Below are 14,780 nucleotides of genomic sequence, written 5' to 3'. Positions count from 1 at the left end.
TAGTCCACAGACATTTCGAAACGGCAGGTATCCACTTCCTAAGAGACATCCTAAAAAGGAAGCATTGGCTTATGAAACTAAACTAGATCTCAAAGATGCCTATTTCACAATCCCTATGCACCAGCACTCTCAAAAACATCTAAGGATCGCCACTGGAAAGGAATAACTTATTAGTTTCATTACCTCCCCTTTTGCCTCTTTTCAGTACATTGGTGCTTCACCAAGGTTCTAAGAACAGTAGTCACCCTCTTGAGAAGAAGTGGTGTACGACTAGTAATTTGTCAGACGATATGTAACTAATGTCATAAAATCAAGAAGAATTTGTGAAACACATGAAATGGTCATTGGATATCTTCGAGGTTATAGGATTGATTATCAATGTCAAAATGCCCATACTGCTCCGTCCACAAAATCTGGAATTCCTAGGGTTTCAGGTAGATACCATCAAAGCTCAACTACAATTACCAATAAAGAAACTGTCCAAAATAAAGAAGGCGGTAGCTTATGTTTTATCAAAACACGTGGTGACTTTAAGCAACCTAGCAAGAGGGGTTGGTCTCCTGTCCTCTTCCATTCAAGACGTTTCACCGGGCCCACTGCATTATAGCGCCTTACAGAGACTTAAGTGTTTGGGGTTGAGGAAAGGCCTGTGGTACACCATAATCCCCTTGTCACAAGAGGCTTGAGAAAATCTCCTGTTGTGGTGGAACAACCTAGACAGTTGGAACAGTGGTAAAGCAATATTTGGGTATACAGTGGGATCTGATGAAAGAAAACTGGGCTGGGGTGCAAATTAGGACAAATGGGAACAGGGGGAAGTGGTCACAGGAGGAACTCCTACTTCATATAATTTGTTTAGAAATAATGACGGGTTTGAATGCTTTGATGATCTTCAAATCCACTTTAAAAACAGTGATTTCCTGATCAGACTAGACAATAACAATTTTAAGACTGCCTCTTATATGAATCGCTTGGGAGGTGTAAGGTCAAAAACACTTGCAGACCTGGCCAAGAAGAGTTGGTATTTCTGTTGGAATCAAAAAAATCTTGTTGAAGGCAGAGTTTATTCCAGGGCATCAGAACAAAAGAGCAGATTAGATTTCAAGGCTTTTAAGAGATTTAAGCGACTGGAAGCTGAACCAAATATTATTTGTAAAGATTCAGACCCTGTGGGGCCCATTTAAGGTGGATCTGTTGTCCTGCAGACTGACTTTTCAGATAGAGTGGTATTACAGTTGGAGGATAGACCCCATAGCTTTGGATGCTCTGCTCTAAATCTTGCGGAAAGAGAACTGCCATGTGTTCCCTCCGTTTGCACTAATTCGGACTAAGTATAGGCACAAAATCCGCTCCGCTCGCGAAATTTGCGAATTGTCAGCAATTTTGCGATCCGTGAATCTAGCGAAATTGCTGAAAAATGTGCGAATTCGCGAGCGGGCGGATTTTTTTTTTTGGCCCACAGGAAGCACAGTTAAGGCAGGTGCTTGAGTTTGAAGCTAACTTTGTAATAATTTTAGAATGGTGCCAGCAAGCTGCCAGAGTGCTTGCTGGCGCCATTCTAAAATGGTTCCAAAGTTAGCTTCAACTCGGGCACCTGCCTTAACTCTGTAAGTGCTTCCTGTGGGCCAAAAATTAAACCTCAACAGGAAGCACTTACAGATATAAATAAAGCAGGTGCCCGAGTTGAAGCTCAAATTCAGTAACATTTTAATCAGCCCAAAACATTAGTGAGCATGGTCAAGGCTGGGCAAGTTTGCTTTAACCCCATATCTGCCGTCAAAAATTATCTGTAATACCCGAGGGAGGTCTTTGCATCCCTGAGTTTCTCGAGCGCAATCCCCGTTCCTGTGACCGGCAGGCTGCTTTCTCCTCACCTGCTGCCCTGCTCGCTCTCTGACCCTTTATACACAAGGCATGTTGACACGCATAGAAGCCCCGCACCACACACTAGCGGTATCAAACGTCTTCCCGCCCTTTCCCAACTATGATGGACAGCTCACTCAAGAGACCTCGGCGCCTTTTGGTGCGGTGGCAAAGTTACAGGCACACATGGTCAGTGGAGACAAATCTTCTGGCCCTTTACGCAGCTGCAGTGTAGGAAAAGCACTATACATTTACCCAATGAGGTAGCACTTACTGATTATCCAGTAGAAAGTACTCCAGTTGAGTAGATGGAAGTCGCAAAAAAATCCACAATTTCGCAGGAAAATCTTCGAATTCGAGGACTTTTTTGCGATTTCGTGTAAATTCGCGGACCGCAGATCCGCAAAATTCGCCCATACTTAGGTGTCGATTTGGATGGGGGACGGACAAAGTCCGTCCACCACCCCCGAGGTGGAGGGACCATCTGCAGGGGCAGCAGCGGTTCCTCAATTGGAATTTGGATGTGACCGCCACCCTGGCGGTCACATCCTCTATATGTAACATTATGGCGGGTGCTGCTTTAAGCAGCACCCGCCACAAAGTGAAAAATTACATGTTTTCCTTTGACATGCACAACGTGGCGGGCACCGCCTGGTGCCTGCCACCTAGTGCATTCTAAAGCTGTGCACCCCTCACCCCCCAACACCCTGGGGGCCCGCAAGGGCCCCCCAAAAGCAAAGGTCCACATGCTTTTCCACGGCGGAAAAGCAGCCGCGGAAAAGCATGTTTCCGCACCCATCCTAATGTGGCTGGCGGTGTCTTGCGGACACCTCCACCTGATTGCGGTCCACACCCCGCGGATCAGCGGCGGACGGACCTGTTACCGCCGCTGATCGCACCGCCATCCTAATCTGGCGGTGGGTGTTTTCTATGCCGCGGCGGTGAATATGCATCCTCCGGGCCGGCGGTGGCTTCCACCAGCCCGGAGGATGCTGATTCACCGCCATCATAATCAACTCCTTAATTGGGACGGTATTACTGAAAGTATGAAAGGAGAGGTGCAACATTGTCTTAATTTCTCAATTTTGAAATACCCAAGTATGGCTCCCAGGAGTTATGGAACTAGCATTAGGTTTTCCACGTTTGATCCCAGGGAGCTTAGGTCTTCTCCTAGGACAAGAAGGGGAAGAGCATCCTCTTCTTATAGAAGGCAACATGGAACCTTTTTGTTTTTGATGGATTTTAGGAGATCTAACAGATACTTAGGCCTTTCGGAAGAGCCTATAAGCCTACTGGATGAGTCATAGGCACCTGGAACAAGGAAGAGATAAACAGGAGTAGTTTTGTCCAAATTTAAAGCGAGCTCTTCCCGTGATGCGTTGGCCAGCAAAGTGTTCTGGGATGGAAGTTCACTTTCTAATATATTGAAAGTAGCAGTCAAATGCCACCACCTTTGCAATCTTTTACCTTAAGCCAGTGGAGCATGTGATCAGTGAGGCATTAGAAAGCTTTAAACATAAACAATGGTAGCCTCTGGTCTTGTAATGAAACAGCGATTCTCCTATTAACATACAGAGAGAATCTTAATTTTATTAAAGAAAATGGAGGTTAACATTATCCCACCTTCCACACCCAGGTGGTTAAAGGGAAAACCTATTGCGTTTGAATATATTTCCTTATATATAAAATTCTTATAATTATTTATTATATATTTTATTGTAACAAATCTATGATAACATGCTGAACTCTTTACCAGTTGGAATCACCTGCTTCTTTCAATTTTTATGATGACCATGTCATGAATGATGTAATATGTGACGTCATCAGCAGCGCATTGCGAGGGAGCGAGTTATTGTTAGCTGAACTAACTATAAAGCCGAAATTTCTGTGGTTTTGTATGAGTGAAATGTCCAACTAACTATAACGTTCCTGAAACCTATGGTTTTTTCAGTGAATTTCTATGGTTTTCTAAATGCAAATTTCTAACTATAACATGCCTGAAAGCTATGTTTTTTTTATGAATTCCTATGTTTTTTTAATACTTATTTCTAACTATAACGTGCCAGAAACCTATGTTTTTTTCAGTGAATTTCAAAGGTTTTTTAAATGAAAATTTGTAAATCTAATGTACCTCAATCCTATGTTTTTTTTTCTGTATATATATATTAAAAAAAAAGGGAATACTTTTTAGTTAGGAAAACTGTATTCATTCTTTTTTTAAATATTATACAGAAGTCACGCACCCTTCTCGCATCCTACGCGATGGCTGCGTGCATTCCGGTAGCCATTTTGAAGAGTCGCACTGGGGTCGCGACTTTGGCGTACTTTGTAAAGTATGAAATATCTTTAAATGAATTATAAATAAAGGTTTTCCTTTAAGTGTTTATCTAAATTTATTAATAAAAGTATTTTGAAAGTATTATTTTCAATATAATTTCAACAAAAGTAAAGTTACGAAATGCGCAGTGTAGCTGCTTAATGTGCGCAACATCTCCCCGTATGTATTTACGGAGTCGTGCCGTGATTGCGCTGAGATCGTGCCAAAATCGGGACTTCAGTGTTTTTTTCAAGTTGAAAAAATTACTATAGAAAGTTTGAATATGATATTAAACTGAACAGTTTTGCTAATATACTTATTAAAAGTGTATAGACATTTTTATTCATAGTGTATAATGATACATATGATTTTCTCTGGAGCGCGAAGGGTGCGTGATGAGTGGCGCACCCTACGCGACTTCATGTCAGCAAAAGAAAAAAGGAATCTGATTGGTTGAAATCAATTTCATTGTGAAAAAGGGAGGACCCATCCTTCTGATATTTCCCTTTTTGTACTTGATAGAGAGAAGACCTTTTTCTTGCTCCTCTTTATATTGACATACCTTTTTTGTGTGTTTGTTTATTTTTAATACAACTATGGCTTCTAGTTTTGCCAAAGTTGATCCACGTGCAGTAGAGGAGGAAGAACAGATGGTGCAGCAGAAGAAGAAAACAAAGGAAAGCATTGTTTGGTCCTTGGTTAGTGTATAAGAGGACCTGCGATGGATGCCGCTTCTGCCTCCCGTACCCCGGAAACTACAGTACGGTCATACTGCGGTGGGACCCACACTCATTGACCTCTTATTGCACTGCTCCACACTTCAGGGAGGACGCTTTTTATTAGCTGTGTTTTCTGATGACGTCTTGTGCTGGCCCCGTCCAACAACAGAACTCCTTTAGATCCAAACAGACTCTTCCACTCTCTCAATGGAAGTGAAACCAGACCACGTGGACACTTTCACAATACAACAGCCGGGAATGCACTTTTTGGTAAAAAAAAACACATTCCTTCCTCTAATTTATCAAATAAACGACTCACTGAAGAACAGGGGCCAGCTTTGATCGGTAAACAACTTTTTTACTTCGCAATACCATTGCAAAGCATGCATTACCACGCATTTTCTTTATTTATTTAAAGAGTTTTATATAGCGCTAGCTAGACCCGGAGGTATCAGAGCACTTTACACGAGAAACAACAATGTAACAGAAAAAGTTCAACAATAGCACAATAAATCCCCGAAATTAGGCAATACAATTAGGAGGGGAGAGAACGGAGAGAGCAAAGTAGTGGAGGGGGCAGGGGAGGTGAGAGAGGAAGGATAAGGGAAGAGACCATGCAGAGAGACAGAAAGAATTCTGTCTAAGGACCGACTAGGTAGGTGAAGACCCAGGAGGGAATCCACGGCCCATCTCACCTATGGCTAAACCAGGTCGCTCCATCGGGTATCAGACAAAAATGTTCAGTCTCAATACATTGAGAAAGGGGAGAAGGAGAGACATAAATAGAGGGAGGATACGGTAGGAGATGACAGGAGGGACGAAAGGAAGTGCAACAATGTGGTTTAACAGTATAACAGAAAAGATCAACAATTACACATTACATTAAACCATCAGCTATACATTAGGAGAGGAGAGGGGGGAGAGAGAAAAGAAGTGGGGAATAAGTGTGCTGAGAACGTGAGAATAAGGGAAGAGACAACCGTAGAGACGAGAGGAAGTTTGTCTAAAGATTGACTGGGTAGGTGATAACCAAGGAAGGAATCCACAGTCCATCTCCCCTATAGCTAAACCAGGTAGCTCCATCGGGCATCAGACAAAGTAGTTCGGTCTCAAGTGTCGAGGGAAGAGGTTCGCAGAAAAACAGGATGGGAAGGAGAAACGGCAGAAAGACAAAGGAAAATCTGCCCAAAGACCGGCTGGGTAGGTGACGGTCGAGGGGGGAAGTCCCAAAACCCATCTCCTCTATAGCTATCAGGTAGCTCCACCGGGCTATGGCCAAATAGCTAGGTCTCAATGGGAAACATTTAAATAACATGGAGGGCAAAATAAATGGAGCGTAGAGGGGAGGGAACAGGGAAAGTGAGAAAGGGAGGATGGGGAGGAGACAACAAGGAGAGACGAAATGAAATCTGTCTAAAGGCCAACTGGGTTGGTGACGACCAAGGAGGGAATCCACGTCCCATCTCCTCCATAGCTAAACTAGGTAGCTCCATCGGGCATCAGAAAAAATAGCTAGCTCTCAAATGATGCGGGAAATTCACAGGTAAACAGGGTGGGAACTAGGGCAAGGACAGGTGAGGGCAAATGTTTTATATTGCGCTGGCTAGACCCAAGGATATCAGAGCGCTTTACATGAGGTTCCACAAATTGTGGTCATGCTGAGGGTCGTGTACATTGCAAAGTCATTACTACGCATTTTTTTAGAACGCATGGTCATTTACCACGCATGCCTTTACAACAAATTTCATTGTAAAGGTATGTATGGTAAATGACCATGTGTTCTAAAATGATGTAGACGATCCATGTCGTTGTAAGGAAACATAGGGTGTTCCGTTTCCTCACAACGAAGTGCACCGCCCCTCAGAGACGACGTGAAGCAGGAACCACGAGGAAAGAGGAACCACGAGGAGTGAGAGGTAAGGGGGATTGGGCATGGGGTGGGGGTTACTTTTCTAGGGTTTAGGGTAGTGCAGTGGTGTTTGGTTGGTGTAGGGGGTCGTGGTGGGGTAGTGTTTTAGGGTCTAGGGTAGTGCAGTGGTGCTGGAATAGTGTAGGGGTCGTGCTGGGGGTAATGCTTTAGGGTTTAGGGTAGTGCAGTGTTGTTTGGGTGGTGTAGGAGGTCGTGCTGGGGGTAGTGTTTTAGGGTTTAAGGTAGTGCAGTGGTGGTTTGGTAGGCTAGGGGATAGTGCTGGGGGTAGATTTAGAGTTTAGGGTAGTGCAGTGGTGTTTTGGTAGTGTAGGGGGTGGTACTGGGGTAGATTTAGGGTTTAGGGTAGTGCAGTGGTGTTTGTGTAGTGTAGGGAGTCATGCTGGGGGTAGTGTTTTAGGGTTTAGGGTAGTGGGGTGGTGTTTGGGTAGTATAGGGGGTCATGCTGGGGGTAGTGTTTTAGGGTTTAGGCTAGTGCAGTGGTGTTTGGGTTGTGTAGGGGGTCATGCAGGGGTAGTGTTTTAGGCTTTAGGGTAGTGTGGTGGTGTGTGTGTAGTGTAGGGGTCGTGGTGGGTGTTGTGTTTTAGGGTTTAGGGTAGTGCAGTATGGGTAGTGTAGGGGGTCGTGCTGGTGTAGTGTTTTAGGGTTTAGGGTAGTGCAGTGGTGTTTGTGTAGTGTATAGGGTCATGCTGCGAGTAGTGTTTTAGAGCTTAAGGTAGCACAGTTGTGATTATGTAGTGTAGGGTGTTAGGCAGGGGGTAGTGTTTTAGGGTTTAGGGTAGCGCAGCGGTGTTTGAGTAATATAGGGGGTCGTGCTGGGGGTAGATTTAGGGTAGTGCAGCGGTGTTTGTGTAGTGTAGGGGTTCGCGCTGGGGTAGTGTTTTAGGGTTTATGGCAGTGCAGTGGTGTTTGTGTAGTGTAGGGAGTTGTGCTGGGTGTAGTGTTTTAGGGTTTCAGGCAGTGCAGTGGTGTTTGTGTAGTTAAGGGGGTCATGCTTGGGTAGTGTTTTAGGGCCCGATTCACAGAACTAACTTAAGACAAAATCCTAAACTTACTACGTTTGGTATTCACAGAAGGCATTTAGTAGTAGTAGTAAAGCTAGGATTTTGTCTTAAGTCTATCTTAAGTCTATCTTAAGTCTGTCCTAAGTCTGTCTAACTCCTAAGTTTGTCTTAAGTCTGTCTTAAGTCTGTCTTAAGTCTGTCCTAAATTTGTCTTAAGTCTGTCTTAAGTCTGTCTTAAGTCTGTCTTAAGTCTGTCTTAAGTCTGTCCTACTACTTTTGGAATTCACAGAAGGCATTTACTTGTAGTAAAGTTAGGATTTTGTCTTAAGTCTATCTTAAGTCTGTCTTAAGTCTGTCTAACTCTTTAGTCTGTCTTAAGTTTGTCTTAAGTCTGTCTTAAGTCTGTCTTAAGTCTGTCTTAAGTCTGTCTTAAGTCTGTCCTAAGTTTGTCTTAAGTCTGTCTTAAGTCTGTCCTACTACTTTTGGAATTCACAGAAGGAATTTAGTATGTTGTCTTAAGTTTGACTTAAGGCAGACTTAAGACAAACTGAAGACAAACTTAGGACAGACTTAAGACAGACTTAATACTAATAATTAGTCTCCCTTTTTCTTCCAATCTCCCTATTACCTTCCACATTTACAACTAAATCCTATACTTACATGTGCAGAGATATCCATGCTGTGTTACAGAAAATATAGTACAAACAGTGGTGGAGCTCTTGGACCCTAGGTTTGTAAATTGCATTTTTATAGTAGTAATACTGGAGCGATATTTGACATTCTCCAAAATTCCTTTTTTGAATTGGATTTTTTAATGTTGAATAATGTAAAATCTTACTTCTGGGAGCTTTGATATGAAGTCGTAAGCATTGGCTTCTATGGCGGCCTGCTGAATTTCTGAGTCGGTTACATCTTCTCTGCCATAACGAATGTTCTCTGCAATTGTTGTAGCAAACAGGCTGGGTTCCTGACTCACAACTCCAATCTTTTCTCTAAGCCATTTCACATTAAGTGTTCTTAAGTCATGTCCATCTAGAGTAACCTACAAAATATGAGAACCAACTATAAAATCTGTTAGCTCTTCTTCAATCAACAACAGAAATGAACATTTATTACCAACTTTATAAATAATGATGCTAGTGTTGCTACTCCATTTCAAATATGTAATTTTAAGCACATAGCTATAGTAATTACCTGTAGAAGTAAAATCACTGACAAATTGCAATTATAAAAAGTATCAATCAAGTATAGAGTTAGTACCCAGTACAGCAAAGGTGTAAAAATGAAAAAAAGAGTGATGCCTGATTCATTACTTGCATTAATTTTCTAAGATGCATTGTATATTCAGCAAACATTGTTTGGGAAAAATATATGATTGTTTTATTTTTTTTAAGTTTGCAGTTTTTGATTGCATTTGTGATAATTTTCCTGAATGTTGTGGATGTCAAAACGAAGGGTAGCTAACAATCTTTCCAAGGGTATTCGAAAACTATCTATACATGGGAATGAAACTCAATAGCGTCTGTGATTGTGACAATGATTTTCTACAAATAGTCAATAAAAGTATCTTTGCATAGTTAGTTTTACTTTGCACATATGAAGTCAAAGTATAGTTATAATTATAACAAGCCCTCTGCCCAGGAGGGAGCATCAGAACATCAGAAATAGCACTATAACATGACCTGTAAATCTAGACTTACAGAAATAAGTGGTCTTTCTTGATATAAGACTACACCAGTGGCAATTTTCGATTAGCACAGGTCAAAAGATCTGGGAGTAATTGCCAGTAAGCACCCAGCATTTATCACACATGCATTACCTCCTCCTCACCATCTCACTAACCCTATTGTTTACTTCAATGAGAGTTGTGGTAACATTGCTACCACTGCTCAACCCTTCGAAAGCTTTGACATTTTTGCATGGGTCCTTGGAAATATCCCATAAAAACCTTCTTCCCACATCCTTTTTCCTGTTTCATATTTTAGGCTTTCCTTTCAGGGCTTTCAGGAAAGCTGTGGGAGCACTTCTTTCTCAGAGGTGTTGGGCCCCCTGATTTCTTTTTCAACTACAACTTCTTAAAATAATAAAATACATTTATTAATTCATTTATGCTGTGGGTCTTGGCCTTTTGTCTTGTAACTGTAGTATATTTTGGTTGATCTGAGGATGTGGTCAATTATCATCAACATGGTCGCCACAGAAAGAATAGATAATGATCACAATTCTCTGGCTGCAATTTTCATGTCTTTCTGTGAAACTATTAACCCAGTTCATGTTCTAACTGCCAACACTAGAGAGGCCGTCCTCACTGGTGGTAAACACCATCTGAAATGGACCCAGATTGATACTTCCCCTCAAATTCTGGCCGCATTACAAAATGACCTTTTCGCAGTTCTCTGCTGATTGTTAAAGCTCATGATGGTGCTCATGTACTTTTAGCCTCGATCCAAAAACAAGTTTTATTGTTATTTATAATCCCTAATGCATCACTTAGGAAACTGAAAAGGAAAAGGCAGTACTTGTGGTATAACAATGAATGTCATGTTATAAGTAGTTTATTAGTCAATGCAGTAGGAATAGAAGATTTGTCTCAGATATCCATCTTAAGGAAAACATACAAAAAGGTTATCTTGCATGCAAATAAAGAATGGGATGAACAAAGGTGGAGGGCCCTGTTGGACTCAAGTTCCATTGGCGATTCGTCGAAGCTCTGTGCCCTAGTGGCTCAGGATCATGCCAGAGCCACGCAGAACTTGGATAATAATATGGCCGGCTCTGATTGTGTAAAATATTTTGGCAGTTTATATGCTGTTGATTCTATGGATTCTGCAACTTCCACAGTTTCTGTTCCAATCCAGATAACATCTAGCAACAAGCTGATGTTTGAAACTGCAGATATCAGTCAGACCCTGAATTCTTTTTCAGGCAGGTGTGCAGCTGGCCTGAATGGCATACCTGTCAATATTTTTTTAAATAACATAGAGCCTTGGTTCCAGCACATTCTATCCTTGGCAAATGCAATTGAAGCTGGGGTCACCATTCCTGATTCATGGAAAGATGCTATAGTCCTACCCATATTTAAAAAAGGCAACCCTTCCCTACCATCTATGTATAGGCCAATAAGCCTTATAGATTATATTAGGAAAATCTTTGGTTGGTGGCTAATTAATAATGTACAATATTGGATAGATGAGTATATCATCCTAAGCCTGTCAATATACTGTAGAACTGTAATGATCCGTGGTGGCAGCTTGAATGTCACCTTTGTCGACCTAAAATTGGCCTTTGATATGATTTCTAGACAGAAACTATGGAGCCATTTGGCCAACTTGCACATTCCCCCTACAATGATCTCTCTTAATCTGCCTACTTGAAGGCAATTATGCACCTATAAGATGGGGAGGAGACCAGACACAGTTGACAGAAAGAGTGTTCGACCTATGTGTGGGGGACCTACCCTCTTTTCACTTTTTATTAATGAAATCGCTTCCACCTTGGCTCAACTCAAGGCAGACGCTCCATCATTTGCAGGTTTTAAAACTCCAATTCTATTATTGGCTGATGACACCCTGTTGGTTTTCAAGAACCCGTCGGGCCTCCAAAATCTTTTGGACCATTTTAAATAAATCTGTGAGGAATCGGATCTTGGAAATTAAAATTTCAAAGACTAAGGCGATGTCCTTTAGGCAGCATAATTGTTTTAATGGCAAACTAATCCTGGGAGGAACCTCTCTTGAACAAGTTGACTCCTTCACATATCTAGGGGTTACTTTTGCAGAGGGTATATCTTGGCAACCGCACATTAGTAAGTCCATAACTAGGCTAAAGCAGATCTCCGGCAGAATACTTAAGTAATTTTCAACATCTCATTCTAAAGCCATTACTCCTGCACCTAAAATGTATGATGCCTGTTAGACCTGGCATTTGTTGGTGTGATTACCCCTGACTTTTTGTCTCTATCTCCTCTATTTTTGGTGCTGTGAAAGATTTTGTGTTGCCAACTTAGAGGCTTTGGACACTTTGCCACTGCTAAACAGTGTCAAAGTGCAAGTGCTCCCTGTATAAAGTGTAATGGTGATTAGTTGTCCATCATTGGTATGTTTGCCTTACTAGTATAGTGCACTATGTGTGCCAGGGCTGATAATGCAAATACTACAAGTGGGCCTGCAGCACTAATTGTGCCACCCACCCAAGTAGCCTTAAAAAGGTAACACAGGCCTGCCATTGCAGGGCCTGCTCGCAGTTTGTTAAATTGCCATGTTGCTCTGGCAAGACTTTACCCTTCCCTTTCTATGCACATCAGGCACCCGTATGGTAGTTCCAGGGTACCTCTTGGGCAGGGTGCAGTGCAAGTGAAAGGTAGGACATGTACCAAGATGTATACCATGTCCTGACAATGAAATAATCTCCATTTCATTTTTAACTGTTGAAATGCCATCTTGCCCATTGGATAGAATGGGAAGGCTGTGTAATATGTTTTCCAGCCTATCTTCTCAAAGGCTTGAGATGGTGTAATGGCCGGATTTTCCGCTTAGATGGGATCAGCCCCTAGGGGCCCCTATAACCCAGCCAAAACGTACTCACCTCCCTCCTTAGAACGTATTCACAATGGATATGGATATATATATATATATGTATATACAGGTCGTACCTAAGGATGGGGAAATAGCAATAAACATGCATAGATTTTCTACTATATCTTATTCACATCAGTTAGTCTCGCGGGCACTCCGACCCAGACTGATCTACCCCAGGGCAGATATGACACACAATCCGGTGCGTCTACACATGGGCCTGCAGAACCCAATGCTCTCTTTTCCAAACGGTTTACAATCCGGCAAACCTACACGCCAGTATCCCCCCTGGCGCTCTCACTTACACAAGCCACAATCCTGTGGGTATACACGCTGGTAGTCCACCCCAGCGTCCTCACTAACGCCGCATATCAACGACGACCACATTCCTATGAGCGCTTATCGGAACAATTTCTCCTTTGTCTACTTGGGATAAAACTATGATAATAGAATTTAATACGGTTTCCAAATAGTTTAATGTGCCTACTATCCTTGGCATCGAAGGTCCACCTTACTCCCTATTTGTGTGATCACCACTTACCTGATTGGGATTACCCGTCCATTCATATAAACGAAAATCACCTAGAAGCACTGTTTACCAAGATTGAACAAGAATACACGGCACATATTAGTTCACTAGGAACCAGGATATTTATTATCAGTAACATATATATATATATATCACAATACTATGCAACACAAATTATGCAAAGAAAAGGAAAAGGTAAATGTTAGAATGCGCGCTTATTGTAAAGAGGGCCGATGTCACCTTATTAACGTGAAGTCGGGACTCGGCAGTCATCTAGGTTCCCTTCTCGTCTCTGTGTCCTGGCTCGTCTCGCAGTCACACCCCAGCCGTCACAAGTACACGTCTGCACCGCTAGGCTCAACCTCGTCTGCTTCCCTCCAGGCCACTGGAACCTTGCTGGTTATTAACTACCGTCTCTCTCTCTCTCTGTTTCAGTGCACTCCGCGCTAATTCTCCTTCAGTCTTTCTCAGAGAGTTTTGGTCTTAAATCTTTCTCGGACTTCAAAGATGGCGACTGTCCGCCATGAAATAACTAATGGCAGAGATGCTAACGGCTAGATGCCGCCTACGGACTGACTGTCGACTAACTAACTCCTTCGCTAATATCAAAGCCTGTTCCTTCATGGAAAGCTACGGCCAGCAACCTGCCGCCCACCAAATTCTTGTACCTCCCCGTACCAAGGACACGTTCCCAGCCGGCCGGCCTGAAGTTGTGTCTTCGGAGTGGAGAAAAATACATTCCTTCGATAAGGGCCAGCCTGAGCCGGTTCTCTCCAAGCGAACAACAGCTTGAAACTAAAACATTACACTTGACCTAGAAGGCCTCTCGAGCTACCAGGCAGAGAGCAAGATGGAGTCTGTCTCGTTTAAGGCCTACGGGGCCCGCAATATGCATAACTCCATGGAAAATATCCTAACACGTTAGCATATAGGCAAATCATGATTAATACTTATGTATCTATCCCCTAGCTTAATTTCGTAAACCCTACTCTAAAGAAAGGGACACGAAAATACTCTACTATATGAAAGGCAGGGATCCTATCTATAGTCCTAATCCCTATGCTATAGGGATGATAGGCTGGAGTCACTCTCCATCATCTTAAAGGAGCCAGAAAAGGTCAGCCATTACATTACACCCCTTGACTCCAGTCTATTAACCACAAACTATATAGAACTCACATCAGTAGAAGAATAATAGGAAACAAAATTAACTGACCTATGTCTCTTGCTAAGTCTACAAAATTGGAGCAGGGAAGGAATGCACTGAATAAAGCAACAAACAGCTATTAAAACACAAATGGCAATGATAACTCCCCCTAAAATCTGTCGTAAAGAATGCAAGTCAGGTAACCAATTAAAGAGCAAGTCAAAGAAACCCTGATCAATGTGTTGTCTAATTTCTGCAGTCAAGTCGTGGAGTTTGTCAATATGGGCTTGGATTGATTTAGAATGGTCGGACAAATTAAAACAACATAGGCCCTCAAAATCAGAACATTCATGTCCATGTTTTAACAAAAGATAATCAATAGCTGCGCGATTCTGTAAAATAGCTCTACGTTCACCCTGGGCATCTAATAACAGATCAGATAAAACAGTAGAAGTTTGGTTGATGGATTTAACCATCCAGCAGGCTATCTTGCCGATTGTTTTGGCATTATAAACGGCCAATGCAGGGACTCCAATAATAGAAAAAGCTAAACCAAGATATTCCGATTTGGAGTAAAGATGAACGGAGGAATCACAGTCCTCATGTAATGATATTGAATCTCGGACCATACGAGAATGTGAATCAGGATGTGAGGAAAACATCAATAAACTCAATCTAGTGATAGCACATGGACCACCGG

At 42.3% G+C, this 14,780-nt stretch overlaps 1 protein-coding gene across 1 annotated transcript in view; it reads right to left on the bottom strand.

Annotated features, from left to right (window-relative positions):
• Positions 1–14,780, bottom strand: part of LOC147670600 (ATP-dependent translocase ABCB1-like) — a 254,105-nt gene that overhangs the window by 108,205 nt on the left and 131,120 nt on the right. The window contains exon 8 of the mRNA XM_086948139.1: positions 8,669–8,872. Coding sequence (XP_086804265.1) covers positions 8,669–8,872 — 204 coding nt within the window. The remainder of the gene's footprint in view (positions 1–8,668; positions 8,873–14,780) is intronic.

The sequence above is a fragment of the Lissotriton vulgaris genome, unplaced genomic scaffold (assembly GCF_964263255.1).
Source record: "Lissotriton vulgaris unplaced genomic scaffold, aLisVul1.2 SCAFFOLD_3063, whole genome shotgun sequence".
In the NCBI taxonomy this organism is placed as follows: Eukaryota; Metazoa; Chordata; class Amphibia; order Caudata; family Salamandridae; genus Lissotriton; species Lissotriton vulgaris.
Note: the sequence above shows the minus strand (reverse complement) of the source record. Positions and strands in the feature narration are given on the sequence as shown.